This window comes from Scyliorhinus canicula, chromosome 16, assembly GCF_902713615.1.
Source record: "Scyliorhinus canicula chromosome 16, sScyCan1.1, whole genome shotgun sequence".
Classification (NCBI taxonomy): domain Eukaryota; kingdom Metazoa; phylum Chordata; class Chondrichthyes; order Carcharhiniformes; family Scyliorhinidae; genus Scyliorhinus; species Scyliorhinus canicula.
Genome location: NC_052161.1, coordinates 2,206,603 through 2,233,959, shown reverse-complemented (window position 1 = coordinate 2,233,959; position 27,357 = coordinate 2,206,603). Strand labels below are relative to the sequence as shown.

Sequence of the window (27,357 nt, the reverse complement as noted above, 5' to 3'; positions counted from 1 at the left end):
AACCCCTCTCCCCCAGCTCCCTCACACTGTCACTCAGTAACCCCTCTCCCCCAGCACCCTGTGTTACTGACTGTATCTCTACTGATGTTAATCCAGCTCTCTCACTGTCACTCGATAACCCCTCTCCCCCAGCACCCTGTGTTACTGACTGTATCTCTACTGATGTTAATCCAGCTCCCTCACACTGTCACTCAGTAACCCCTCTCCCCCAGCACCCTGTGTTACTGACTATATCGTGGGAGGGGCAGTCCAGCATCATGTAGGAAGCTGGAACCTGCTACAGATGGAGAATTGTGGATCATCGAGTGGATCATGCCGGAGACCCTGTCACAGATACGCCCCAACATGAAGCTGCTGTGGCCACAGTTTGAGATCTCATCGGTCAAGGTGACAGATAAACTCAATGTTTGGGGTGTCCAAGGCTGTTCACAGTCTCACATGCAGCATCAATATCTTGTGCCAAATTTGCTCATTGTGTCTTTGTTCCTTCCTTGTAGAGGTGAGGGCGAGTCCAGGACAAAAGTGCACAGCAGTCGTGGTGTTTATAGACCTCCTTTCTTCCATTGTTCATGTCTCACTCCTTCAACAGCTGCTCAGTGTCAACGTAAAAAAGGTACGGAATTGTCAGGATCTCTGGACTGAGGCAGAGGGAAACACAGCTGACAACACAGCACAGGGCAGCTCCCCCGATTATATTCCGCAAGAACATCTTTTTTTGAATGGAAGTAGCGCGGGTTGTGAGGAGACCAACACTTCAATAAATGAGTAATGTGCTGAGTTTACACTGTCCATTATCAAATGCAGGGTGACGCATTGTGACCTTTCACTTCTGGGCTGGCATTCCAGGCGATTGAAGCAACGGGTTTCCTCCACCTCCCTCCCCCCTAAAATTTCACTGTGGCCAAGCTCAGCCCCTCTCAGTGCTGCAAAATAAATCTCTAGAATTTGTGACAGATCTAAAAGTTTGACTGAGATTCACAATGAAGCAGGTGGCCCAACAAATGCAAAGGGAGCTTTACTCTGTATCTAACCCCGTGCTGTACCTGTCCTGGGAGTGTTTGATGGGGATAGTGTAGAGGGAGCTTTACTCTGTATCTAACCCCGTGCTGTACCTGTCCTGGGAGTGTTTGATGGGGACAGTGTAAAGGGAGCTTTACCTTGTATCTAACCCGTGCTGTGCCTGTTCTGGGAGTGTTTGATGGAACAGTGTAGAGGGAGCTTTACTCTGTATCTAACCCCATGCTGTACCTGTCCTGGGAGTGTTTGATGGGGACAGTACAGAGAGAGCTTTACTCTGTATCTAACCCCGTGCTGTACCTGTCCTGGGAGTGTTTGATGGGGACAGTGTAGAGGGAGCTTTACTCTGTATCTAACCCCGTGCTGTACCTGTCCTGGGAGTGTTTGATGGGGATAGTGTAGAGGGAGCTTTACTCTGTATCTAACCCCATGCTGTACCTGTCCTGGGAGTGTTTGATGGGGACAGTGTAGAGGGAGCTTTACTCTGTATCTAACCCCGTGCTGTGCCTGTTCTGGGAGTGTTTGATGGGGACAGTGTAGAGGGAGCTTTACTCTGTATCTAACCCCGTGCTGTACCTGTCCTGGGAGAGTTTGATGGGGACAGTGTAGAGGGAGCTTTACTCTGTATCTAACCCCGTGCTGTACCTGTCCTGGGAGTGTTTGATGGGGACAGTGTACAGGGAGCTTTACTCTGTATCTAAACCCATGCTGTACCTGTCCTGGGAGTGTTTGATGGTGACAGTGTAGAGGGAGCTTTACTCTGTATCTAACCCCGTGCTGTACCTGTCCTGGGAGTGTGAATGGCCTCCTTCTGCACTCCATGTTCTAATTTGCTCTGTTAGAAGTCAAAAGCTAACAAGATGGGTAATTGAGTCAGTAATTGGGCGGCATGGTAGCACAGTGGTTAGCACTGTTGCTTCACAGCTCTAGGGTCCCGGGTTCGATTCTCGGCTTGGGTCACTGGCTGTGTGGAGTCTGCACGTTCTGCCCTTGTCTGTGAGGGTTTCCTCCCAAGTCTTGAAAGACGTGCTGTTAGGTGAATTGGACATTCTGAATTCTCCCTCTGTGTACCCGAACAGGCGCCGGAATGTGGCGACTAGGGGATTTTTGCAGTAACTTCATTGCAGTGTTAATGTAAGCCTACTTGTGACAAAGGTTATGATTATAAATTGTGCTGAATTGACAATTGTCTGTGTTGCAGTTAAAAGGAATTTCCCAGCATCCTGTCGTGGTACAGTTTATGACACCGGATGTTGCCGTGGTATCTCTGGCCGGAACCTCGCAGCTACTTCTCATTCCTGTCACGTTCCATCTCAATGACACCTTCCACTTTGACTCCGAGAAGTTCTCCGTGGGGCAGACCATCTCTGTCTCGCTACTGGCTGCTGGAGTAGAACATCATGGACTCCCACTGGCCACACGGGATCCCAGAAAACACCGCAGAGCAAAGCGAGAACGGCAGCTGTCAGAAGGAGGGGAGGACGTGTTACCTGGGGTTCAGCATGCACTCTGTGTTGGGGATGTGGTGAATGGGACTGTGAAATCAGTGCGGGCAACCTCCCTGCTGATCGCATTGCAAGGTGGCGTGACTGGCTTTGTTCACGTTTCGGAGATCCTGGACCAGGTCCTCGAGGGCACCATCCCAACATCGAGACTGCAAGTCGGCAAAGCTGTGAGAGCAAAGATCATCGGAGGCACCGAAGCAAAGTCTCACAAGTAGGTATTCTGTTGGTTATCTGAATATTTCTGGGTTTGACCTTAACCTGCAGTGAGCTGCAATGAGTTGTCAGTGAGCCTGAGGTTTGATCGCATTGCAGTGTGTCCTGTGGCTTAATTGAAGACTCTGTTCTGGTGCAGCTTCACTGCCTCCCTCTGCGGCTTGGGTGTGATCACAATGTGTGTGAAAGCCACAGACATCAGCAATGGTACAGAAACTGGAATTAGCTGTGCTTTCTGACTGTTGATAGTGGAGGGCCTTGTCACTCTGCACCTTTCGGATTGTACGTTGTCTCCTGTCAATGAGTAACACTTTGTTTTTAACTTTTCTGTTACTAGGTTTTTGCCAATCACACACCCAAACTTCTCACTGACTGTACCGGAGTTAACACTGCGACCAAGGTGAGGCAGGATATTGTGATGGGTGGTGGGACATAATGGCACAGCTCACAGAAAATGTAGCATGCTGTGCATAGTTCTGGTTTGCTTCACCCAACCGTGGAGGATGTGCTTCATTCCAGTCTCTCAAAATGATACAGTATTGAGGCACTGGAGACGGTTCAGAAAGAATTGACCAGGGTTGAACCAGAACTGAAAGGTTATCCTGTCCAGCCACTTGTACAGACTGGGGCTCTTTTGTTCTAGAAAAGAGAAGACATGCGGAGAGAGCTGTTTAGAGGTTTTAAAATCACAAAAGGGTTCAGTAGGGTAATTATAGAGAAGATGTTTCTGCTCCAAAGCGAGGCGAAACCGAGATGCCATCAATTTAATATAATCACAGAAATTTAATTGCAAACTCAGGAGAAAGCTCTTGACCCAGAGAGTGTAGCTCACTACCACGCAATGTAGTTGAAGCATATAGCATTGAGATGGAGGTGCAATGGGTAGAGTGAGAGGAGGTTTGTATGAAGGATGAGAAGATTGACCCGTTTCTGAATTTCCGATGGACATTACCGGGATGCTGAATGGCGCAGTGAGGTTTTCAGCAAAGAAATGAGCCATACAGAACGATGACTGTCTCTATCGGGGGAGGTCAGCCGTGCTGCTCCCAATTGCTGTGTCTGTTTGAGGTGGGGATTTTCTCAGTTGACTAACTTGTCAGCCCTCCCTATCAAGACTCTCTTTGAATAGATAGCAAGGCAAGGTGCAGGACAGACCCGGGCATCTCGTCAACACCTTTCCAGCTAGGCACGGGGGAGAGAACTGAGGGTCTCGTCATAAACTCCAGCAGCAAATCCCTTGATCAAAGGATTCATAGAAGGCCATTCAGCCCATTGTGTGTGTGCTGTTCTGTGAATGAACAGCTCGCCTCATGTTATTCCCCTACCTTCTCCCTGTAGCCCTGCACATTCTTCCTCTTCAAATATTTCAATTCCCTTTTGAAATCCTTGATTAAACCTGACTCCAGCATGCACTCGGGCTGCCCATTCCAGCTCCTAACTACTCACTGTGTGAAAACGTTTTTCCTCCTGTCGCCATTCCTTCTTCTGCTATTATCTTAAATCTGTCCGCTCATTCTCGACCCTTTTACTGATGGGAACAGTTTCTCACTAAGGAGCAGGGGTTCTAGCAGTGATATGTGGGAAGCTCCACTATAAACCATCCTCCAGTCCAAAAAAAATCTACTAATCTCAATTCTCTGTATCCTGTTACTCTGCCAATTTCATATCCATGTTGCCAATGTCCTTTCATTCCATGAGCATGAATTTTTCTCAAGTCTGTTGTGTGGCACTTTATCAAATGTCTTTTGGAAACCCATGTGCACTACATCAACAGCATTACCTTCATCAACCCAGGGGCAGCAAGGTAGCATAGTGGTTAGCATAAATGCTTCACAGCTCCAGGGTCCCAGGTTCGATTCCCGGCTGGGTCACTGTCTGTGTGGAGTCTGCACGTCCTCCCCCTGTGTGCGTGGGTTTCCTCCGGGTGCTCCGGTTTCCTCCCACAGTCCAAAGATGTGCGGGTTAGGTGGATTGGCCATGCTAAATTGCCCGTAGTGTCCTAATAAAAAAGTACGGTTAAGGGGTTACGGGTATAGGGTGGATACGTGGGTTTGAGTAGGGTGATCATGGCTCGGCACAACATTGAGGGCCGAAGGGCCTGTTCTGTGCTGTACTGTTCTATTCTATTCTAACCCTCTGTCACCTCATCGAGGAACTCCAGCAATTTACAGTAGTTAAATATAATTTTTCCTTAATAATAATCTATTATTGTCACAAGTAGGCTTACATTAACACTGCAATGAAGTTAATGTGAAAAGCCCCTAGTCGCCACATTCTGGCGCTTGTTCGGGTACACAGAGGGAGAATTCAGAATGTCCAATTCACCTAACAGCACGTCTTTCGGGACTTGTGGGAGGAAACCGGAGCACCCGGAGGAAACCCACGCAGATACGGGGAGAACGTGCAGACTCCGCACAGACAGTGACCCAAGACGGGAATCGACCCTGGGATCCTTGTGCCATGATGCAACAGTGCTAACCACTGTGCCACCGTGCCGCCCACCAAATCAATACTGGCTTTCCTGAATTAACCTAATTTTCCCAAATGCTATTTAATTTTGTTCTAAATTATTATAAGTAGAAGTTTCCCCACATTTGAAATTAAACTGACTAACAAGTCGTTGCTGGATTTTATACCCTTGTTCAAAAAAGGGTGTCACTTTTACAAATCTCCATTCCTCTGGCACCAGCCCTGAGCCTAAGGAAGATTGGGAAACTGGCCAGCATCTCTGCTGATTCCACTCTCACTTCCCTCTATCCTTGGATGCATCACATCCGGTCCTGATGTCTGATCACCTTTTAGTACAGACAGTCTATCCAATACTCCTCCCACCATCGCTATCAATTTTGAACACTTGAAGTGGCTGAACTGTCCTGGAAAGATTGAATGTTTATTTGATTGAAGCTTGAATCTGTGTTTTTTCCATTGCCTTCCTGCTAACTGTTCTTTCGCTTCCACAGCAAGCTGTCTCGGGAATGTGCAGCCATGATCCAGGGCGAGCCGCTGGCTGACAGGCTCAAATCCTTCAAACGTGGCCAAGTGCTGACGTGCTACGTATTTAAGGTACAGCTGCTTGTTCTGCACTTGATGTGGGAGATCGGAGAGGGAACAGGGGCCAGTCACTCAGGAGAGTCAGGGAGGATGGAAGAGAAAATGCTGGAAAATCTCAGCAGGTCTGGCAGCATCTGTAGGGAGAGGAAAGAGCTAACGTTTCGAGTCCAATGACTCTTTATCAAAGCTCCAGCATCCGCAGTAATTTGTTTTTATCCAGTGTCTGGGAGGATGGATCTGAACCTTTCATGCTCTCTCTCTGATTTGAGTGGCATGCAATGGTTGGTGTTCCCAGAGAAACAGAGAAAATAAGCGGGAGTTGGATGTTCGTCCATCGAACCTGGGCTGCCATTCAATGTGATCGCGGCTGACCCTCTATCTCAACACCATACCGCTCTACCCCCATACTCCTTGATGCCTTTATTGTCATGTTCATATGGGAGGCAGCGGCCTAGTGGTATTTTCACTGGGCTAGTAATCCAGAGACCCAGGGTAATGCTCTGGGACCTGGGTTCGAATCCCACCACGGCAGATGGTAAAATCTGAATTCCATAAAATAATCTGGAATTGAAAGTCCAATGCTGACAATGAAACCATTGTCCCAAACATTCTCTCTGGTTCACTAATGTCCTTTAGAGAGGGAGATCTGGCAACCTGGTCTACACGTGACTCCATATCAACAGACCACTCAGTTCAAGGGCAATTAGAGATGGGCAATAAATGCTGACCCAGTCAGTGAAGCCCATGTCCAATGAATTTTAAAAAAAATGTTGGTGTCCATTCAAAGTTTAAAACACCCATCGGCGTAGTTAGAAATCTCAAATTCAGGTGCGAGTTGCACCCAAGGTGAAGTACATGGAGTACCAGAATGATGGGCAAGTTGCTGTTGCATGTGCTGTTCTGTCACTGGGGGAATGGGTAGTGGCATTAATTTGGTTAGGGTGGAAGATGATGTTTGGGACTGTGGATCATTTGGATTTGGCTAAGTACAGGCAGAGGGATGGAGCCAAGACTCGTGTTAATATAATCTCACGGTTTTGTGCTGACTGTCTGATTTCAGCACAAGAACTTTCCCAATTGAAATTTTGCCCTCGCTGTGACCGGCACTTCCTCTGATCTCCATCCATAGCTCCCTATGATTGATTTTCTACCCATTCTGCCTGGAGGTCTGCCTTCTCACCCTGTTTCCTCCTCATTATCTGCACTCTCGTGTTTACTTGTAACTTCTTTCCCTTCCGTCTCCAGTACAACTGTATCAAGCAATGTCTGGATGTAGAAGTGACCCCTGACATTCGTGGGAAAATCGAGCTGCTGCTGTTGTCTCCCAATCTCAAGGTGAGTCTCCTGCAGATTGTCAGCCTGGCTCACAGGATAGCACTCTTGTCTCTGAGTCAGAAGGTCATGGGTACAAATCCTGTTCGACAACCCATAAACCAGGCTGACACTCCCAGTACAGTCCCAAGGGAGTACTACACTGCCAGAGATGTTTTCTTTTAGTTCAGCTTTTAAAATAAGGCCCATTTGCCCAGTCAGGTTAACATAAAAGACCCAGTGGTAATATCCCAAAATCATCCTGACATCCAGTTAGCATCAATAAAACAGGAGGTATGGTCAATATTACATTGCTGCCCGTGGGATCCTGCTGTGCACCGTTTAAACATAAGGAGCTGGAGTAGACCCACACGGCGTGTTGAGCCTGGTTCGCAATTCTATATGATCGTGCCTGATCTTGGGCCTCAACTCCACTTTCCCTGAGATCCCAAATATCTGTCTACCCCGGTCTTTAATACATTTAAAGATGGATCATCCACAAGCCTCTGGGGTGGACAATTCCAAAGATTCATAAACCTTTGAGTGAAGAAATTTCTCTTTGTCTCCCCGTATCTGAGACTGTCTCCATGTTGTAGATTCCCCCACCAATGATAACCATCCCAGCCACTGTCAACCACTTCAGAATTTTGTATGTTTGGCGGAGATTGCCTCTGATTCTTCCAAACTCCTGATACGATAGCCCCAATTTACTCAGCATTTCATTAATGGCTGCCATATTTTCAACATTAGAACAGTGACCACACCTCAGAAATACTTCACTGGGGATGAAGCACTTTGGGGTGTCTTAGGTTGTGTCAAAATTGCTATATAATTCCGAGTCCATTCTTTGTTTCTAATCTGACACTTGCCACTGAAATCTCAGTGCAGTGAATGCTGAAATCAAAAAAATACTCTCTGGTTCACTTGTGCAGTGAATGTGGAAATCCCCGTGCACAGCAGTGCAGTGAATGCTAAAATCTCAGTGCGGTGAATGCTGAAATCCCAGTGAATCTCAGTGTGGTGAATGCTGAAATCCCAGTGAATCTCGGTGCGGTGAATGCTGAAATCCCAGTGAATCTCAGTGCGGTGAATGCTGAAATCCCAGTGAATCTCAGTGCAGTGAATGCTGAAATCCCAGTGAATCTCAGTGCAGTGAATGCTGAAATCCCAGTGAATCTCAGTGCGGTGAATGCTGAAATTCCAGTGAATCTCAGTGCGGTGAATGCTGAAATCCCAGTGAATCTCAGTGCGGTGAATGCTGAAATTCCAGTGAATCTCAGTGCGGTGAATGCTGAAATCCCAGTGAATCTCAGTGCGGTGAATGCTGAAATCCCAGTGAATCTCAGTGCAGTGAATGCTGAAATCCCAGTGAATCTCAGTGCGGTGAATGCTGAAATCCCAGTGAATCTCAGTGCGGTGAATGCTGAAATCCCAGTGAATCTCAGTGCGGTTAATGCTGAAATCCCAGTGAATCTCAGTGCGGTGAATGCTGAAATTCCAGTGAATCTCAGTGCGGTGAATGCTGAAATCCCAGTGAATCTCAGTGCGGTGAATGCTGAAATCCCAGTGAATCTCAGTGCGGTTAATGCTGAAATCCCAGTGAATCTCAGTGCGGTGAATGCTGAAATTCCAGTGAATCTCAGTGCGGTGAATGCTGAAATCCCAGTGAATCTCAGTGCGGTGAATGCTGAAATCCCAGTGAATCTCAGTGCGGTTAATGCTGAAATCCCAGTGAATCTCAGTGCAGTGAATGCTGAAATCCCAGTGAATCTCAGTGCAGTGAATGCTGAAATCCCAGTGAATCTCAGTGCAGTGAATGCTGAAATCCCAGTGAATCTCAGTGTGGTGAATGTTGAAATCCCAGTGAATCTCAGTGCAGTAATTGCTGAAATCCCAGTGAATCTCAGTGCGGTTAATGCTGAAATTCCAGTGAATCTCAGTGCAGTGAATGCTGAAATCCCAGTGAATCTCAGTGCGGTGAATGCTGAAATCCCAGTGAATCTCAGTGCGGTGAATGCTGAAATCCCAGTGAATCTCAGTGCGGTGAATGCTGAAATCCCAGTGAATCTCAGTGCGGTGAATGCTGAAATCCCAGTGAATCTCAGTGCGGTGAATGCTGAAATCCCAGTGAATCTCAGTGCGGTGAATGCTGAAATCCCAGTGAAACTCGGTGCGGTGAATGCTGAAATCCCAGTGAAACTCGGTGCGGTGAATGCTGAAATCTCAGTGCAGTGAATGCTGAAATCCCAGTGAATCTCAGTGCGGTGAATGCTGAAATCCCAGTGAATCTCAGTGCGGTGAATGCTGAAATCCCAGTGAATCCCAGTGCGGTGAATGTTGAAATCCCAGTGAATCTCAGTGCAGTGAATGCTGAAATCCCAGTGAATCTCAGTGCGGTGAATGTTGAAATCCCAGTGAATCTCAGTGCAGTGAATGCTGAAATCCCAGTGAATCTCAGTGCGGTGAATGCTGAAATCCCAGTGAATCGATCCGTGCATGCACACGTGTAGTATATTCTAGACCACAAGCTGTGTTTTATGTTAAACAGGTTAAATAATTCTTACCAGTCTTTTATCAAAGAAATCCGTGTCCTCTGCTTATTGACCTCCTGCCCATGAAAACTGGAAATTCAAACGAAACTATGCAATCTCATCATCATTGTTTCTCCAGTAACTAATTCTTCTCAGCATTAGCTGCAGGTGAAGCTGACTCCTCGCTCATCGCACCTCAAACCAGTCACTCTTTCATTCCGCTTTCACATTATGACAAGCTAATAGTTAAATCCCAGTAAGAGTATTGTGGCTGTGCAGTTTATTAAAGCCTCTTTTCCCCCCCCCCCCCCCGCCTTTCAGAACTTGAAACATCCGGAGCGAGAGTTTCGACCTGGTCAGGCCTTGAAAGCGACAGTGATTGGTCCAGACAGCAGGGAGACCCGCCTCAGCCTCTCTCTCACAGGTAAGACAGAGGTCGAAGGGCAGTGTGGCAGAGCAGGAAGGGAGGTACCCCGTCTGGCAGTTAATGCCTTGTCACATTGGCGGGAACAGATATTTGGGTGGAGGCGAGAGATCGAAGCAGACGTGCATTCATAGAATCACTACAGTGCTGAAGGAGGCCTTTCGGCCCATCGAATCTGCACCAACCCTCTGAAAGAGCATCTTAACCTCGGCCCGCTCGCCCTGCCCTATCCCCGTAACCCCACCTAACCTGCACATTTTTGGACTGTGGAAGGAAAGCAGTGCACCCAGAGGAAACTCAGGCAGACACAGGGAGAACATGCAAACTCCACACAGACAGCCAAGGCTGGAATTGAACCATGGCACTGTGAGGCAGCAGTGCTAGCCACTGTGCTGGAGGAGACTTTGTCATTGGGGGTGAGGGTAGCAGGTAGGGCCTTGGGTTGGATTTTGTTTATTGTCACGTGTACCGAGGTACAGTGAAAAGTATTTTTCTGCGAGCAGCTCAACAGATCATTCAGTACATGGGAAGAAAAGAAAATAGATAATAGGCACACAAGGTATACAATGTAACTACATAAGCACCGGCATCGGATGAAGCATACAGGGCGTAGTGTTAATGAGGTCAGTCAATAAGAGGGTCATTTAGGAGTCTGGTAACAGCGGGGAAGAAGCTGTTTTTGAGTCTGTTCGTGCGAGTTCTCAGACTTCTGTATCTCCTGCCCAATGGAAGAAGTTGGAAGAGTGAGTAAGCCGGGTGGGAGGGGTCTTTGATTATGCTGCCCGCTTTCCCCAGGCAGCGGGAGGTGTAGATGGGGTTAATGGATGGGAGGCAGGTTTGTGTGATGGACTGGGCGGTATTCACGACTCTCTGAAGTTTCTTGGGTCCCTGGGCCGAGCAGTTGCCATACCAGGCTGTGATGCAGCCCGATAGGATGCTTTCTATAGTGCATCTGTAAAAGTTGGTACGGGTTAATAAGGACATGCCAAATGTCCTTAGTTTCCTGAGGAAGTATAGGCGCTGTTGTGCTTTCTTGGTGGTAGCGTCGACGTGGGTGGACCAGGACAGATTTTTGGAAATGTGCACCCCTAGGAATTTGAAACTGCTAACCATCTCTACCTCGGCTCCGTTGATGCTGACAGGGGTGTGTACAGTACTTTGCTTCCTGAAGTCAATGATCAGCTCTTTAGTTTTGCTAGCATTGAGGGAGAGATTGTTATCCCTACACCACTCCACTAGGTTCTCTATCTCCCTTCTTTATTCTGACTCCTTGTTATTCAAGATCCGGCCCACTGTGGTCGTATCGTCAGCAAACTTGTAGATGGAGTTGGAACCAAATTTTGCCACGCAGTCATGTGTGTACAGGGAGTAGAGTAGGGGGCTAAGTACGCAGCCTTGCGGGGCCTTGGTATTGAGGACTATTGTGGAGGAGGTGTTGGTGTTCATTCTTACTGATTGTGGTCTGTGGGTCAGAAAGTCGAGGATCCAGTTGCAGAGTGAGGAGCCAAGTCCTAGGTTTTGCAGCTTTGATATGAGCTTGGCTGGGATTATGGTGTTGAAGGCGGAGCTGTAGTCAATAAATAGGAGTCTGATGTAGGAGTTGTTGTTGTCGAGATGCTCCCGGGATGAGTGTAAGGCCAGGGAAATGGCATCTGCTGTGGACCGGTTGTGACGGTATGCGAATTGCAATGGATCAAGGCGTTCTGGGAGTATGGAGGTGATGCGCTTCATGATCAACCTCTCGAAGCACTTTGTTACGACAGAAGTCAGAACCACCAGACGGTAGTCATTGAGGCACGTTGCCTTGTTCTTCTTTGGCACCAGTATGATGGTTGTCTTCTTGAAGCAGGTGGGGACCTCAGAATGGAGTAGGGACAGGTTAAAAATGTCTGGGAACACATCTGCCAGCTGGTCCTCGCTGGCTTTGAGTGCACGACCAGGGATCCCATCCGGGCCTGTCGCCTTCCGAGGGTTCACTTAAGCCGATCTGACTTCGGAAGCAGTGATGGTTGGTATGGGTGAATTATGGGCTGCTGGGGCACTCGACAATGGATTGTTGGTTACCTGCTCAAAGTGAGCATAGAATGCATTGAGTTCATCGGGGAGGGGTGCGCTGCTGCCAGAGATACTGCTCGGCTTCGCTTTGTAGCCCGTTATGTTGTTTAGTCCTTGCCACAACCCCCGCGAGTCTGTCTGTGACTCAAGCTTGGTTTGATATTCTCTCTTGGCATCTTGAATGGCTTTGCGGAGATCGTACCTGGGCTGGGTCCCGTGGTCTGTTCCCTCCCTGGGCACTCCTGGGGTCGGATCTTGAAGTATGCCCGGTCGGGCCTCCACGTGGATTTTTCTTTCTTCCATCTCCAGGTAGGTCGGGTTGCTGCGCTGGCCTCTCTGGGTTGGGTCGCTGGGCGGGTCTCTCGGGGTCGAGTTGGGCTATGTCTCGTTGTCGGGGGTCGGGTGGGGAGCGCCGCGGACTGGGCCGGGCGCCAAGATTCGCCAAGCGCAGAGTATACTGAGAAAAGGCTCCGAACAGAGGGTGCAGATCAGACCCGGGCTGGAGGATAGGATTGGGCAAGAGGCAGAGCTGTGGTCCAACCAGAATGTCAGGGCTTCTGAAATCTGCATAAGGTAAGTGCCCAGAGTTGTGAAAGTTAAATTCAGACAGAGAGAATTGGGGGTTGAGTGGGCAGGATAGGTTACAGGGGAGATGGTAGTGGGCAGGATGGGTTACCGGGGAGAGGGTAGTGGGCAGGATGGGTTACTGGGGAGAGGGTAGTGGGCAGGGTGGGTTACCGGGGAGATGGTAGAGTGCAGGATGGGTTACCAGGGAGAGGGTAGTGGGCAGGATGGGTTACAGGGGGTGGGGTAGTGGGCAGGATGGGTTACCGGGGATGGGGTAGTGGGCAGGATGGGTTATAGGGGATGGGGTAGTGGGCAGGATGGGTTACCAGGGAGAGGGTAGTGGGCAGGATGGGTTACAGGGGGTGGGGTAGTGGGCAGGATAGGTTACAGGGGAGATGGTAGTGGGCAGGATGGGTTACCGGGGGTGGGGTAGTGGGCAGGATGGGTTATAGGGGATGGGGTAGTGGGCAGGATGGGTTATAGGGGATGGGGTAGTGGGCAGGATGGGTTATAGGGGATGGGGTAGTGGGCAGGATGGGTTATAGGGGCTGGGGTAGTGGGCAGGATGGGTTATAGGGGATGGGGTAGTGGGCAGGATGGGTTATAGGGGCTGGGGTAGTGGGCAGGATGGGGTAGTGGGTAGGATGGGTTATAGGGGCTGGGGTAGTGGGCAGGATGGGTTATAGGGGATGGGGTAGTGGGTAGGATGGGTTATAGGGGCTGGGGTAGTGGGCAGGGTGGGTTATAGGGGAGGGGGTAGTGGGCAGGATGGGTTATAGGGGCTGGGGTAGTGGGCAGGATGGGTTATAGGGGCTGGGGTAGTGGGCAGGATGGGGTAGTGGGTAGGATGGGTTATAGGGGATGGGGTAGTGGGCAGGATGGGTTATAGGGGATGGGGTAGTGGGCAGGATGGGTTATAGGGGCTGGGGTACTGGGCAGGATGGGTTATAGGGGATGGGGTAGTGGGCAGGATGGGTTATAGGGGATGGGGTAGTGGGCAGGATGGGTTATAGGGGCTGGGGTACTGGGCAGGATGGGTTATAGGGGATGGGGTAGTGGGCAGGATGGGTTATAGGGGCTGGGGTAGTGGGCAGGACTGGGTTGTGGGTAGGATGGGTTATAGGGGCTGGGGTACTGGGCAGGATGGGTTATAGGCAGGATGGGTTATAGGGGCTGGGGTAGTGGGCAGGATGGGTTACAGGGGCTGGGGTAGTGGGCAGGGTGGGTTATAGGGGCTGAGGTAGTGGGCAGGATGGGTTATAGGGCATGGGGTAATGGGCAGGGTGGGTTATAAGGGCTGGGGTAGTGGGCAGGATGGGTTATAGGGGCTGGGGTAGTGGGCAGGATGGGTTATAGGGGCTGGGGTAGTGGGCAGGATGGGTTATAGGGGCTGGGGTAGTGGGCAGGATGGGTTATAGGGGATGGGGTAGTGGGCAGGATGGGTTATAGGGGATGGGGTAGTGGGCAGGTTGGGTTATAGGGGCTGGGGTAGTGGGCAGGATGGGTTATAGGGGCTGGGGTAGTGGGCAGGATGGGTTATAGGGGCTGGGGTAGTGGGCAGGATGGGTTATAGGGGATGGGGTAGTGGGCAGGATGGGTTATAGGGGCTGGGGTAGTGGGCAGGATGGGTTATAGGGGCTGGGGTAGTGGGCAGGATGGGTTACCGGGGATGGGGTAGTGGGCAGGATGGGTTATAGGGGCTGGGGTAGTGGGCAGGTTGGGTTATAGGGGATGGGGTAGTGGGCAGGATGGGTTACTGGGGCTGGGGTAGTGGGCAGGATGGGTTATAGGGGCTGGGGTAGTGGGCAGGATGGGTTATAGGGGCTGGGGTAGTGGGCAGGTTGGGTTTTTGGGGATGGGGTAGTGGGCAGGATGGGTTATAGGGGATGGGGTAGTGGGCAGGATGGGTTATAGGGGATGGGGTAGTGGGCAGGATGGGTTATAGGGGATGGGGTAGTGGGCAGGTTGGGTTATAGGGGCTGGGGTAGTGGGCAGGTTGGGTTATAGGGGCTGGGGTAGTGGGCAGGATGGGTTTATAGGGGATGGGGTAGTGGGCAGGATGGGTTATAGGGGATGGGGTAGTGGGCAGGATGGGTTATAGGGGCTGGGGTAGTGGGCAGGTTGGGTTATAGGGGCTGGGGTAGTGGGCAGGTTGGGTTATAGGGGCTGGGGTAGTGGGCAGGATGGGTTATAGGGGCTGGGGTAGTGGGCAGGATGAGTTACTGGGGATGGGGTAGTGGGTGGGATGGGTTTCTGGGGTACTGGGCCGGATTCCGGCGGCAGTCTGTGGATTTGATTAGGATGGGCCATGGCCAGGTGAGCCTGAATAGACCAAACCTTGCGGTGAAGTTTGAGCTTTGGTTTGAATCCTCGGTGTCTGGGTAGTCTGGACTTTGCCACCGTGACTGTGAGCATCCAATCTTAGCAAGAGTAGGAAGACAGTGCGGGTGTCCCCTGCGGTCATCTCCCTGTAAAACTCATATACCACTTTGGGTACTGTTGAGAGAGCTGGCTCACCAGGGGAAGGCAGCAGCAGCCAGGTTCATGGCACCGTGGCTGGCTCTGCTGCACAGCATGGCAGGGCTATAGTGATAGGGGAGTCGATCGTAAGAGGAACAGACAGGCAGTTCTACGGACGCAATCGAGACTCCAGGATGGTATGTTGCCTCCCTGGTGCAAGGGTCCAGGATGTCTCGGAGCGGCTGCAGGACATTCTTGGGAGGGAAGGTGAACAGCCAGCTGTCGTGGTGCACAAGGCACCAACGATATAGGTTTAAAAAAAACGGGACAAGGTCGTACAAGCTGAATTCAGGGAGTTTGGAGTTAAACTAAAAAGTAGGACCTCAAAGGTTGTAATCTCAGGATTGCTACCAGTGCCAAGAGCTAGTCAGAGTAGGAATGTCAGGATATATAGGATGAATGCGTGGCTCGAGAGATGGTGCAAGAGGGAGGGATTCAAATTGGAAGCGGTTCTGGGGGAGGTGAGACCAGTACAAACCGGTCTGCACCTGGGCAGGACTGGAACCGATGTCCGAAGGGAGGTGTTTGCAAGAGCTGTTGGGGAGGGTTTAAACTAATGTGGCAGGGGGACGGTATGCAGGATGTCGGAGGGAAGTAAAACAGGGACAGAAACAAAAGGCAGTAAGGGGGAAAGTGTAAGGCAGAGAAGCCATAGTCAAAAATCAAAAAGGGCGACAGTACAAGTTACAGTGACTGAGGGGAGCTCAGTGAATAGGCCCAGTAATATTAAAAGGAATAAAACGGGAAGTAAAAATGTCAATGGTAAGCAATGCGGCAGGTTGTTACATGAAGATATGGGTTCAACGACAAGGAAAATTAGGAGAAAAGTTAAGAGGAAATATAACTGGGTGGCACAGTGGTTAGCATTGCTGCCTATGGCGCTGAGGACCCGGGTTCGAATCCCGCCCCTGGGTCACTGTCTGTGAGGAGTTTGCACATTCTCCCCGTGTCTGCGTGGATTTCACCCCCACAACCCAAAGATGTGAAGGTTAGGTGGATTGGCCACGTTAAATTGCCCCTTAATTGGAAAAAATGAATTGGATATTCTAAATTTTAAGAAAAAAGAGGAAATATAACTTAGGAGAAGTTACTGATCGAGGTGTTAAGATTCAAAACCGAGGTATAAAAGCCAACATAAGTGCACTTTACCTGAACGCTCGGAATAAAGTAAATGAGTTGATTGTAACAAATCATCGTGAATGACTATGATTTAGTGGCCATTACTGAAACATGGTTAAAGGATGGTCACGACTGGGAGTTAAATATCCGAGGGTATCAAACTATTGGAAGGACAGAGTGGCTGGTAAGGGAGGTGGTGTGATAGGCAGAGAACACACAGTGCAGAAGGAGGCCATTCGGTCCATCGAGTCTGCACTGACCCACTTAAGCCCTTCCACCTATTCCCGTAACCCAATAACCCCTCCTAACCTTTTTGGTCACTGAGGGCAATTTCTCACGGCCAATCCACCTAACCTGCACGTCTTTGAACTATGGGAGGAAACCGGAGCACTGGGAGGAAACCCACGCCCACACGGGGAGGATGTGCAGACTCCGCACAGACAGTGACCCAAGCCGGAATCGAACCTGGGACCCTGGCGCTGTGAAGCCACAGTGCTATCCACTTGTGCTACCGTGCCGCCCTGGTGTAGATCTGTTATTTAAGGATGACATCCGGGCAATAGTAAGGGATGACATCGGTGCTATGGAGGATAAGGTTGAATCCATTTGGGTGGAAACCAGGAATAGTAAGGTGAAAAATTCACTGATAGGAGGAGTCTATAGGCAACCAAATAGTAACATTATGGTGGGGCAGGCAATAAACAAAGAAATAGCTGATGCATGTAGAAATGGTACAGCAGTTATTATGGGGGATTTTAATCTACATGTCAATTGGTTTAACCAGGTCGGTCAAGGCAGCCTTGAGGAGGAGTTTATAGAATGTATCCGCGATAGTTTCCTAGAACAGTATGTAATGGAACCTACGAGGGAACAAGCGGTCCTAGATCTGGTCCTGTGTAATGAGACAGGATTGATTAATGATCTCATAGTTAGGGATCCTCTCGGAAGGAGCAATCACAATATGGTGGAATTTAAAATACAGATGGAGGGTGAGAAAGTAAAATCAAATACTAGTGTTTTGTGTTTAAACAAAGGAGATTACAAGGGGATGAGAGAAGAGCTAGCTAAGGTAGACTGGGAGCTAAGACTTTATGGTGGAACAGTTGACGAACAGTGGAGAACCATCCAAGCGATTTTTCACAGTGCTCAGCAAAGATTTATACCAACAAAAAGGAAGGATGGTAGATAGAGGGAAAATCAACCGTGGATATCTAAGGATATAAGGGAGAGCATCAAATTGAAGGAAAAAGCATACAAAGTGGCAAAGATTAGTGGGAGACTAGAGGACTGGGAAATCTTTAGGGGGCAATAGAAAGCTACTAAAAAAGCTATAAAGAAGAATAAGATATATTATGAGAGTATATAGATATAGGACAGAGGTCAGAGGTGGGTTTTTTACGCAAAGAGTGGTGAGGCCGTGGAATGCCCTACCTGCAACAGTAGTGAACTCGCCAACACTGAGGGCATTTAAAAATTTATTGGATAAGCATATGGATGATAAGGGCATAGTGTAGGTTAGATGGCCTTTAGTTTTTTTTTCCATGTCGGTGCAACATCGAGGGCCGAAGGGCCTGTACTGCGCTGTATCGTTCTATGTTCTATGTTCTATGTAAACTTGCTCAGAATATAAAAACACATAGTAAAAGTTTCTACAAATATATCAAGCAAAAAAGAGTGCCTAAGGTCCTTTATAGGATGAGAAGGGAGATTTAATAATGGGAGCTGAGGAAATGGCTGAGGAACTGAACAGGTTTTTTGGGTCGGTCTTCACCGTGGAGGACACAAATAACATGCCAGCGACTGATAGAAATGAGGTTATGACAGGTGAGGACCTTGAGAGGATTGCTATCACTAAGGAGGCAGTGATGGGCAAGCTAATGGGGCTAAAGGTAGACAAGTCTCCTGGCCCTGATGGAATGCATCCCAGAGTGCTAAAAGAGATGGCTAGGGAAATTGCAAATGCACTAGTGATAATTTACCAGAATTCACTGGACACTGGGGTGGTCCCAGTGGATTGGAAATCAGCAAACGTGACACCACTGTTTAAAAAAGGTCTTCGGCAGAAACCGAGTAATTATAGGCCAGTGAGTTTAACTTCGGTAGTAGGGAAGATGCTGGAATCTATCATCAAGGAAGAAATTGCGAGGCATCTGGATGGAAATTGTCCCATTGGGCAGACGCAGCATGGGTTCATAAAGGGCAGGTCGTGCCTAACTAATTTAGTGGAATTTTTTGAGGACATTACCAGTGCAGTAGATAACGGGGAGCCAATGGATGTGGTATATCTGGATTTCCAGAAAGCTTTTGACAAGATGCCGCACAAAAGGTTGCTGCATGAGATAAAGATGCATGGCATTAAGGGTAAAGTAGTAGCATGGATAGAGGATTGGTTAATTAATAGAAAGCAAAGAGTGGGGATTAATGGGTGTTTCTCTGGTTGGCAATCAGTAGCTAGTGGTGTCCCTCATGGATCAGTGTTGGGCCCACAATTGTTCACAATTTACGTAGATGATTTGGAGTTGGGGACCAAGGGCAATGTGTCCAAGTTTGCAGATGACACTAAGGTGAGTGGTAAAGCGAAAAGTGCAGAGGATACTGGAAGTCTGCAGAGGGATTTGGATAGGTTAAGTGAATGGGCTAGGGTCTGGCAGATGGAATACAATGTTGACAAATCTGAGGTTATCCATTTTGGTAGGAATAACAGCAAACGGGATTATTATTTAAATGGCAAAATATTAAAACATGCTGCTGTGCAGAGAGACCTGGTTGTGCTAGTGCGCGAGTCGCAAAAAGTCGGTTTACAGGTGCAACAGGTGATTAAGAAGGCGAATGGAATTTTGTCCTTCATTGCTAGAGGGATGGAGTTTAAGACTAGGGAGGTTATGCTGCAATTGTATAAGGTGTTAGTGAGGCCACACCTGGAGTATTGTGTTCAGTTTTGGTCTCCTTACCTGAGAAAGGACGTACTGGCGTTGGAGGGTGTGCAGAGGAGATTCACTAGGTTAATCCCAGACCTGAAGGGGTTGGATTATGAGGAGAGGTTGAGTAGACTGAGACTGTACTCGTTGGAATTTAGAAGGATGCGGGGGGATCTTATAGAAACATATAAAATTATGAAGGGAATAGATAGGATAGATGCGGGCAGGTTGTTTCCACTGGCGGGTGAAAGCAGAACTAGGGGGCATAGCCTCAAAATAAGGGGAAGTAGATTTAGGACTGAGTTTAGGAGGAACTTCTTCACCCAAAGGGTTGTGAATCTATGAAATTCCTTGCCCAGTCAAGCAGTTGAAGCTCCTTCATTAAATGTTTTTAAGGTGAAGATAGATAGTTTTTTGAAGAATTAAGGGTTATGGTGTTCGGGCCGGAAAGTGGAGCTGAGTCCACAAAAGATCAGCCATGATCTCATTGAATGGCGGAGCAGGCTCGAGGGGCCAGATGGCCGATTCCTGCTCCTAGTTTTTATGTTCTTATGTAATTGTTATAATCCTATCACAATATTTGTACTTTATTAAACTGCCTCGCTCGCTCCTTGAACTCTTTCTCTAGGTATGTGCTTGCTGGATGAAGGTTCGATAACGCTGGGCACCATCAAAAAGATCACTCCACATGTTGGGGTCACCATTGGCCTCCCTCTGGAAAAGACCGGCCGAGTGGGGCTGTTTGATTTGGCGGATTCATATTGTGAGTCACCACTGGAAGGGTTGAACCCGGGTCGCATAGTCAGGTTAGTATCAGAGCTGTGGCTCACATAACACAATTGTCATTGCAAGGATGATTTGCTCTCTTCATTGTTCCTGTTTGTACATCCGACAGGATGGAGGAAAGAGGGACGCTGTGCCTCAGTGGGTAACAGTCTCACCGCTCTGTATGAATGTTGAGAGATCATGTCCTGTCCGAGAGACTTGAGCATAAAGCGAAGTTGACACTCCCAAAGTGGTTGTGAGGGAATGCTGAACTGTTCCAGATGCTATCTTTCAGATCAGATGTTTGAAGTGTCCTTTTAGAGATCCCACAGCCAATATTTGAAGAACAAGGGAGGTCCCCAATTTTTACTCAATTATCATTAAAAGCTGACTCTCTGGTTAATGTCGCATTGCTATTTGTGGGAGCTTGCTGTGCCGTAGTAGTTTCAAACGTATTTCATCGACTGTGAAATACATTGGAACCCAAGAGGCTGTGATGGGTGCTATGGGCTGATTTAGCACAGGGCTAAATAGCTGGCTTTTAAAACAGACCAAGGCAGGCCAGCAGCACGGTTCAATTCCCATACCACCTTCCCCGGACAGGCGCCGGAATGTGGCGACTAGGGGCTTTTCACAGTAACTTCATTTGAAGCCTACTTGTGACAATAGCGATTTTCATTTCAAACATCCAAGATCCTTTTTCTCCTTTGCAAACTGGAATATATTCTGCAGTAATGCTGTGCTGTCAGCAGATGTCACTGCTCCATTTTGTTTCCTGACTGATTTGAAAACCTCACTGACTGTATATGTCAGGAGCCAATCTGGTTTTAATGGGCATATTGATCCAGATAATGAGACTGAAATTGTTGTAGAAATACAGCAGGCAGGCAGGCCTCCTGACCAGATGAAAATGTGATGAATGTCGGAAATTATCATATATTTTGTTGCTGTAGTCTTACTAACCACCCTGGGTTCAAATATGTACAGGCAGTATGTCTGCTAAAGTTGTGATTAACGGATCGGAAAAGATGAGGTGATCATTGATTTCGACCATTTTCTTGTTCACAGAGAGGTGGTTAATGGGATATTGTTCATGGAAAGGCGATTTCCTGAAATGTAGATAATTTGAGGGACTGATGTTTAGTCCTAGCTAAGCAGGTCACAGGACATCCTAGTTAGATACAGGTGATGTAATTAATTGGAGGAGCCAGGTCTGTCTGTCTGTTTTGGCAGTTTTGCCATAAGATTTGAGTTTGACAAGACAGGATTTTTGGTTGTTCCTGAAAGGGTCTCTCTCTAAAGGTGTGTGCAGAGTAAGTAATATTGATTGCTAACTTTATTTATGAGTGTCACTGTGTGGAGTTTGCAGATTCTCCCCATGTTTGCGTGGGTCTCACCCCCACAACCATAACGTGTGCAGGCTAGGTACGTTGGCCACACTAAAATTGTCCCTTAGTTGAAAAAAAATTGGGTACTCTTTAAAAAAAAAATATATAAAATTTTTTAACTTTATTTATGAGTGAATTTTAAGCTGTCATTGAGTTGCTTTGTAGGACTGTATAAAGTCAGTAAGTTCGTTTTTCCTTTTATTTGAGAACTGTTTAACTGATTGCAAAACTATTTCTTTGTTGCTAATGTAGTTAATTCTGTGTATAAATTAAAGTTTGTTTTAACATAGAAGGTACCTATTGGTCAGAGTCATCACTCCCGGGGTGAAGCAACTTTTCCTGGGGTTTCTTGTCTAGTGTCCCAGCAGAAATTGGGGTCTGGTCTGGATTCCTAACAAAAGATAAATGTTGTGTTTGCAACCCTTCCTCCGAGCCATCTCCTCCCTCCCTCTCACACTCGGATTGAGTTTGAGCATTTCTGTCATTATCCCAGACCCAGCTCCATTTGTGTTTTGTCCCCCTGTAACCCTTCTCTCTCTCTCTGTGTCTCTCTGGTGCTATTGCAGGTGTTGTGTTACTTCCAAGAATGAGGATCAGTTGGCACTTTCCCTCAGGAATTCAAGGTGAGCCTTTCTCAATCAATCTCTCTCTCTCTGGACCTTGCAAGTGGCCCGACGTTAGACAGCGGTGCCAGGATACTGGTAACTAATAGCTCTCCCTGAGAGGGCCCAGTCTAGAGTGCATTACAGAGCGGAGCAGAAACCTGACCCCAGTGTCACTGGGAAGAGCTACACTAACTGGTTCAATGAATTTGATTTAATTAACCTTTTGAGAAGAGGGTGTTTGAGAGATGGGTGGGAACCTACAGAAATCTCCAACGTACTTGGAGCGGGAGAGAAAGTAAACTTGTGGCACGAATGAAACAATTGTTCTGAGTTTCAAACTTTTATCCTTGTTTTTAAATCTCTCCATTGTCCACCCTCCATTTCACTGTCAGCTCCTCCAACCTTCCTCTAATTCTGGCCTTTTGAATATTTTAATCACTCCAGCCTGGACTTCAAACTGTGGAATTTTCTCTCTACGCCCGCCCTTAAAGGTCTTCCTTAAAACTTACTCTGACATTTTCAAATACGCCTGTATGACGCTGTTAAATTTTGCTTCATGATCCTGTGAAATGTCTTTAACATTTTTATTTCATTCAAGGAGCTATAGAAATGCAAGTTGTTGTTGAATTTATTGTGTGTGTCTCCTAAAGATTCCCATTTTAGCCGTTATTGCCACACCTGTAAAGCCACTTTTCCTGCTGTGCAGCAATTTCCCGACGCCCCGTTCCAGTGGATCCCCTATGCCCTGTTCCAGTGGATCCCCTATGCCCTGTTCCAGTGGATCCTCGACGCCCCGTTCCAGTGGATCCCCTATGCCCTGTTCCAGTGGATCCCCGACGCCCCGTTCCAGTGGGTCCCCTATGCCCTGTTCCAGTGGATCCCCGGCGCCCTGTTTCAGTGGATCCCCTGCGTCTTTTTCCAGTGGATCCCCGTGGCCTGTTCCAGTGGATCCCCGGCACCCTGTTCCAGTGGATCCCCGGTGCCCTGTTCCAGTGGATCCCCCAGCGCCCTGTTCCAGTGGATCCCCTATGCCCTGTTCCAGTGGATCCCTGACGCCCCGTTCCAGTGGATCCCCTATGCCCTGTTCCAGTGGATCCCCGACGCCCCGTTCCAGTGGATCCCCTATGCCCTGTTCCAGTGGATCCCGACGCCCCGTTCCAGTGGATCCCCTATGCCCTGTTCCAGTGGATCCCCGGCGCCCTGTTTCAGTGGATCCCCTGCGTCTTGTTCCAGTGGATCCCCGTGGCCTGTTCCAGTGGATCCCCGGCACCCTGTTCCAGTGGATCCCCGGTGCCCTGTTCCAGTGGATCCCCTATGCCCTGTTCCAGTGGATCCTCGACGCCCCGTTCCAGTGGATCCCCTATGCCCTGTTCCAGTGGATCCTGGACTTCAAACTGTGGAATTTTCTCTCTACGCCCGCCCTTAAAGGTCTTCCTTAAAACTTACTCTGACATTTTCAAATACGCCTGTATGACGCTGTTAAATTTTGCTTCATGATCCTGTGAAATGTCTTTAACATTTTTATTTCATTCAAGGAGCTATAGAAATGCAAGTTGTTGTTGAATTTATTGTGTGTGTCTCCTAAAGATTCCCATTTTAGCCGTTATTGCCACACCTGTAAAGCCACTTTTCCTGCTGTGCAGCAATTTCCCGACGCCCCGTTCCAGTGGATCCCCTATGCCCTGTTCCAGTGGATCCCCTATGCCCTGTTCCAGTGGATCCTCGACGCCCCGTTCCAGTGGATCCCCTATGCCCTGTTCCAGTGGATCCCAGACGCCCTGTTCCAGTGGATCCCCTATGCCCTGTTCCAGTGGATCCCCGGCGCCCTGTTTCAGTGGATCCCCTGTGTCTTGTTCCAGTGGATCCCCGTGGCCTGTTCCAGTGGATCCCCGGCACCCTGTTCCAGTGGATCCCCGGTGCCCTGTTCCAGTGGATCCCCCAGCGCCCTGTTCCAGTGGATCCCCTATGCCCTGTTCCAGTGGATCCCTGACGCCCCGTTCCAGTGGATCCCCTATGCCCTGTTCCAGTGGATCCCCGACGCCCCGTTCCAGTGGATCCCCTATGCCCTGTTCCAGTGGATCCCCGACGCCCCGTTCCAGTGGATCCCCTATGCCCTGTTCCAGTGGATCCCCGGCGCCCTGTTTCAGTTGATCCCCTGCGTCTTGTTCCAGTGGATCCCCGTGGCCTGTTCCAGTGGATCCCCGGCACCCTGTTCCAGTGGATCTCCGGTGCCCTGTTCCAGTGGATCCCCTATGCCCTGTTCCAGTGGATCCTCGACGCCCCGTTCCAGTGGATCCCCTATGCCCTGTTCCAGTGGATCCCCGACGCCCCGTTCCAGTGGATCCCCTATGCCCTGTTCCAGTGGATCCCCGGTGCCCTGTTTCAGTGGATCCCCTGCGTCTTGTTCCAGTGGATCCCCGTGGCCTGTTCCAGTGGATCCCCGGCACCCTGTTCCAGTGGATCCCCGGTGCCCTGTTCCAGTGGATCCCCCAGCGCCCTGTTCCAGTGGATCCCCTATGCCCTGTTCCAGTGGATCCACGACGCCCCGTTCCAGTGGATCCCCTATGCCCTGTTCCAGTGGATCCCCGACGCCCCGTTCCAGTGGATCCCCTATGCCCCGTTCCAGTGGATCCCCTATGCCCTGTTCCAGTGGATCCCCGGCGCCCTGTTCCAGTGGATCCCCCAGCGCCCTGTTCCAGTGGATCCCCTATGCCCTGTTCCAGTGGATCCCCGGCACCCTGTTCCAGTGGATCCCCGGTGCCCTGTTCCAGTGGATCCCCCAGCGCCCTGTTCCAGTGGATCCCCTATGCCCTGTTCCTGTGGATCCCCTATGCCCTGTTCCAGTGGATCCCCTATGCCCTGTTCCAGTGGATCCCCGACGCCCCGTTCCAGTGGATCCCCTATGCCCTGTTCCAATGGATCCCCGGCGCCCTGTTTCAGTGGATCCCCCCGGCGCCCTGTTCCAGTGGATCCTCAGCGTCCTGTTCCAGTGGATCCCCGGCGCCCCGTTCCAGTGGATCCCTGATGGCCTGTTTCATTGGATCCACTACACCCTGTTCCAGTGGATCCCCGTCGGCCTGTTCCAGTGGATCCTCAGCGCGCTGTTCCAGTGGATCCCCGGTGCCCCGTTCCAGTGGATCCCCGGCGGCCTGTTCCAGTGGATCCCCGGTGCCCTGTTCCAGTGGATCCCCAGTGCCCTGTTCCAGTTGATCCCCGGTGCCCCGTTCCAGTTGATCCCCGTGGCCTGTTCCAGTGGATCCCCCGGCGCCCTGTTCCAGTGGATCCCCGACGCCCCGTTCCAGTGGATCCCTGGCGGCCTGTTCCATTGGATCCACTGCACCCTGTTCCAGTGGATCCCCCGGCGGCCTGCTCCAGTGGATCGCCGGCGCCCTGTTCCAGTGGATCCCCGGCGCCCTGTTCCAGTGGATCCCCGGCACCCTGTTCCAGTGGATCCCCGTCGCCTGTTCCAGTGGATCCCCGTGGCCTGTTCCAGTGGATCCCCGACGCCCTGTTCCAGTGGATCCCCGACGCCCTGTTCCAGTGGATCCCCCGACACCCTGTTCCAGTGGATCCCCCGACGCCCTGTTCCAGTGGATCCCCGCCGCCCTGTTCCAGTGGATCCCCCGACGCCCTGTTCCAGTGGATCCCCCGACGCCCTGTTTCAGTGGATTCTCGGCGCCCTGTTCCAGTGGATCCCCGTGGCCTGTCCCAGTGGATCCCCCGGCACCCTGTTCCAGTGGCTCCCCGGCGGCCTGTTCCAGTGGATTCCCGGCGCCCTGTCCCAGTGGATCCCCCGGCGCCCTGTCCCAGTGCCGCGCGGCCCAGCCTGCTGCCCCAGTTATTGTAATTGTTTGTGTTAAGCCGCAAACTCACCGAATAATTTCTAACACCATGAGGAAATTATTTAAGCCGGAATCCCTCAAATGATGAGCAGATTTTCAGCTGATCAAGTCCCTCTTTCCAGTCAAGTGCCATTGCATAAGATTTCGGTAACGAGAGCACACACATCACCCACTGGAAGGGGGACATGTTCTAACCAGTCAATGCCAATGTTTCTACCCTCATCTAACCACATCAGCATATCCGTCATCACCTTTCTTCACCTTTCCTTCATTCTCACCTCGCCTCCCCTTCAATACATTCTGCCATTCAGCTCCCATTCCCTGTGATAGCGAGTTTCACATTCTCACCTCACTCTGGGTAAAGACGTTTCTCCTGAATTATTTATCCCGTTTATGATATTGAAATCGGACTGCACGATCTCGACTAACCATCCTTTAATGTGGCTTAACTACTATTCTGTTTGAGACCTGCCATCCGGCCGGGTTCTGGGTTTCCCAGACTGACATTTGTCTGCAATTCCTCTCCAGACTGCACCCTGAAATGAAATCTTCAGTACGTGACCCAGAGATTGCATCTGTCAGGGACCTTCGGAAGGGCCAGCTCCTGAGGGGTTACATAAAGAGTATTGGAGAGCCTGGAGTCTTTGTCAGGTAAGCATTCTGTGAGAGTGGCCAGTCAGATTCTCAACTCCAACATCGAACGGATGTTTCAGAACAAGTCTGTTCTGAGTCACTATCAGCGTCATGCATGCGGACATGTAGACTCTGCACATGCGCACCGTTGAGTTATATTGGGGGGGTGGCATACTCACCCCCGAGCGTTTTGAAGATGAGGGGGACAATGTTTAAGTCTGTTGAGTTGTTTCTCCAGCTGCCCCAGCGTTGGCTGACAGCATAGAACTCCTACCGCACCGAAGGAGGCCATTTGGCCCATTGAGTCTCCGAGCCTCTGAAAGAGCACACTACCACACCCACTCCCCCGCCCAATCCCTGTAACCCCACCTAACATGGCCATCCCCGTGCCTGTGCCACCGTCCGGACACGTGTGATGGGCTAACCCCTAATCTTAATTCCACTGCTTAGTGTATCTATTCCCCCAGATCTCTCTTCTCTTCTCTTTAGCCCATTTGGTCACATTGACTTCACTGAGAGGTATTAGTATTACAGGCCCATTCGGCAAGGCACGGGAGCCGCAGCTTTTACTTTGAAGCTTCCCCTGGGGGAATCTTTCTCTGCAGGTGAGGGGGAAGGGTTTGGGCGTTTATTTGGACAATGTGATCATGCAGTCACCGCCTGGCTGTGCTAATACAGAGGAAGGTTCTGGGAGTATTTCAATGTGTGATCTTTGTGCTTCAGCCTCTCTGCCTCGGTGTCGGGTCGTGTCCAGTATCACAACGTCACAGATTATTTCGTCAAGGATCATGACATCTTCTTGAATAACATTCCAAAAGGAAAGCTGGTGACTGTGAAAGTACTGAGGTAGGAATTTACTGGGATGGAGGAGCAGAGTGGGAGAACCCGAATGT

At 49.7% G+C, this 27,357-nt stretch overlaps 1 protein-coding gene across 2 annotated transcripts in view; it reads left to right on the top strand.

Annotated features, from left to right (window-relative positions):
- The window catches only part of pdcd11 (programmed cell death 11), a 99,867-nt gene that overhangs the window by 32,759 nt on the left and 39,751 nt on the right, over nt 1–27,357 (top strand). For both annotated transcript variants that reach the window (XM_038821690.1, XM_038821689.1), the window contains exons 16-25: nt 498–613; nt 2,219–2,733; nt 3,073–3,135; nt 5,696–5,798; nt 7,032–7,121; nt 9,950–10,052; nt 19,860–20,037; nt 21,951–22,007; nt 26,360–26,482; nt 27,188–27,310. In XM_038821690.1, coding sequence (XP_038677618.1) covers nt 498–613; nt 2,219–2,733; nt 3,073–3,135; nt 5,696–5,798; nt 7,032–7,121; nt 9,950–10,052; nt 19,860–20,037; nt 21,951–22,007; nt 26,360–26,482; nt 27,188–27,310 — 1,471 coding nt within the window. The remainder of the gene's footprint in view (nt 1–497; nt 614–2,218; nt 2,734–3,072; nt 3,136–5,695; nt 5,799–7,031; nt 7,122–9,949; nt 10,053–19,859; nt 20,038–21,950; nt 22,008–26,359; nt 26,483–27,187; nt 27,311–27,357) is intronic.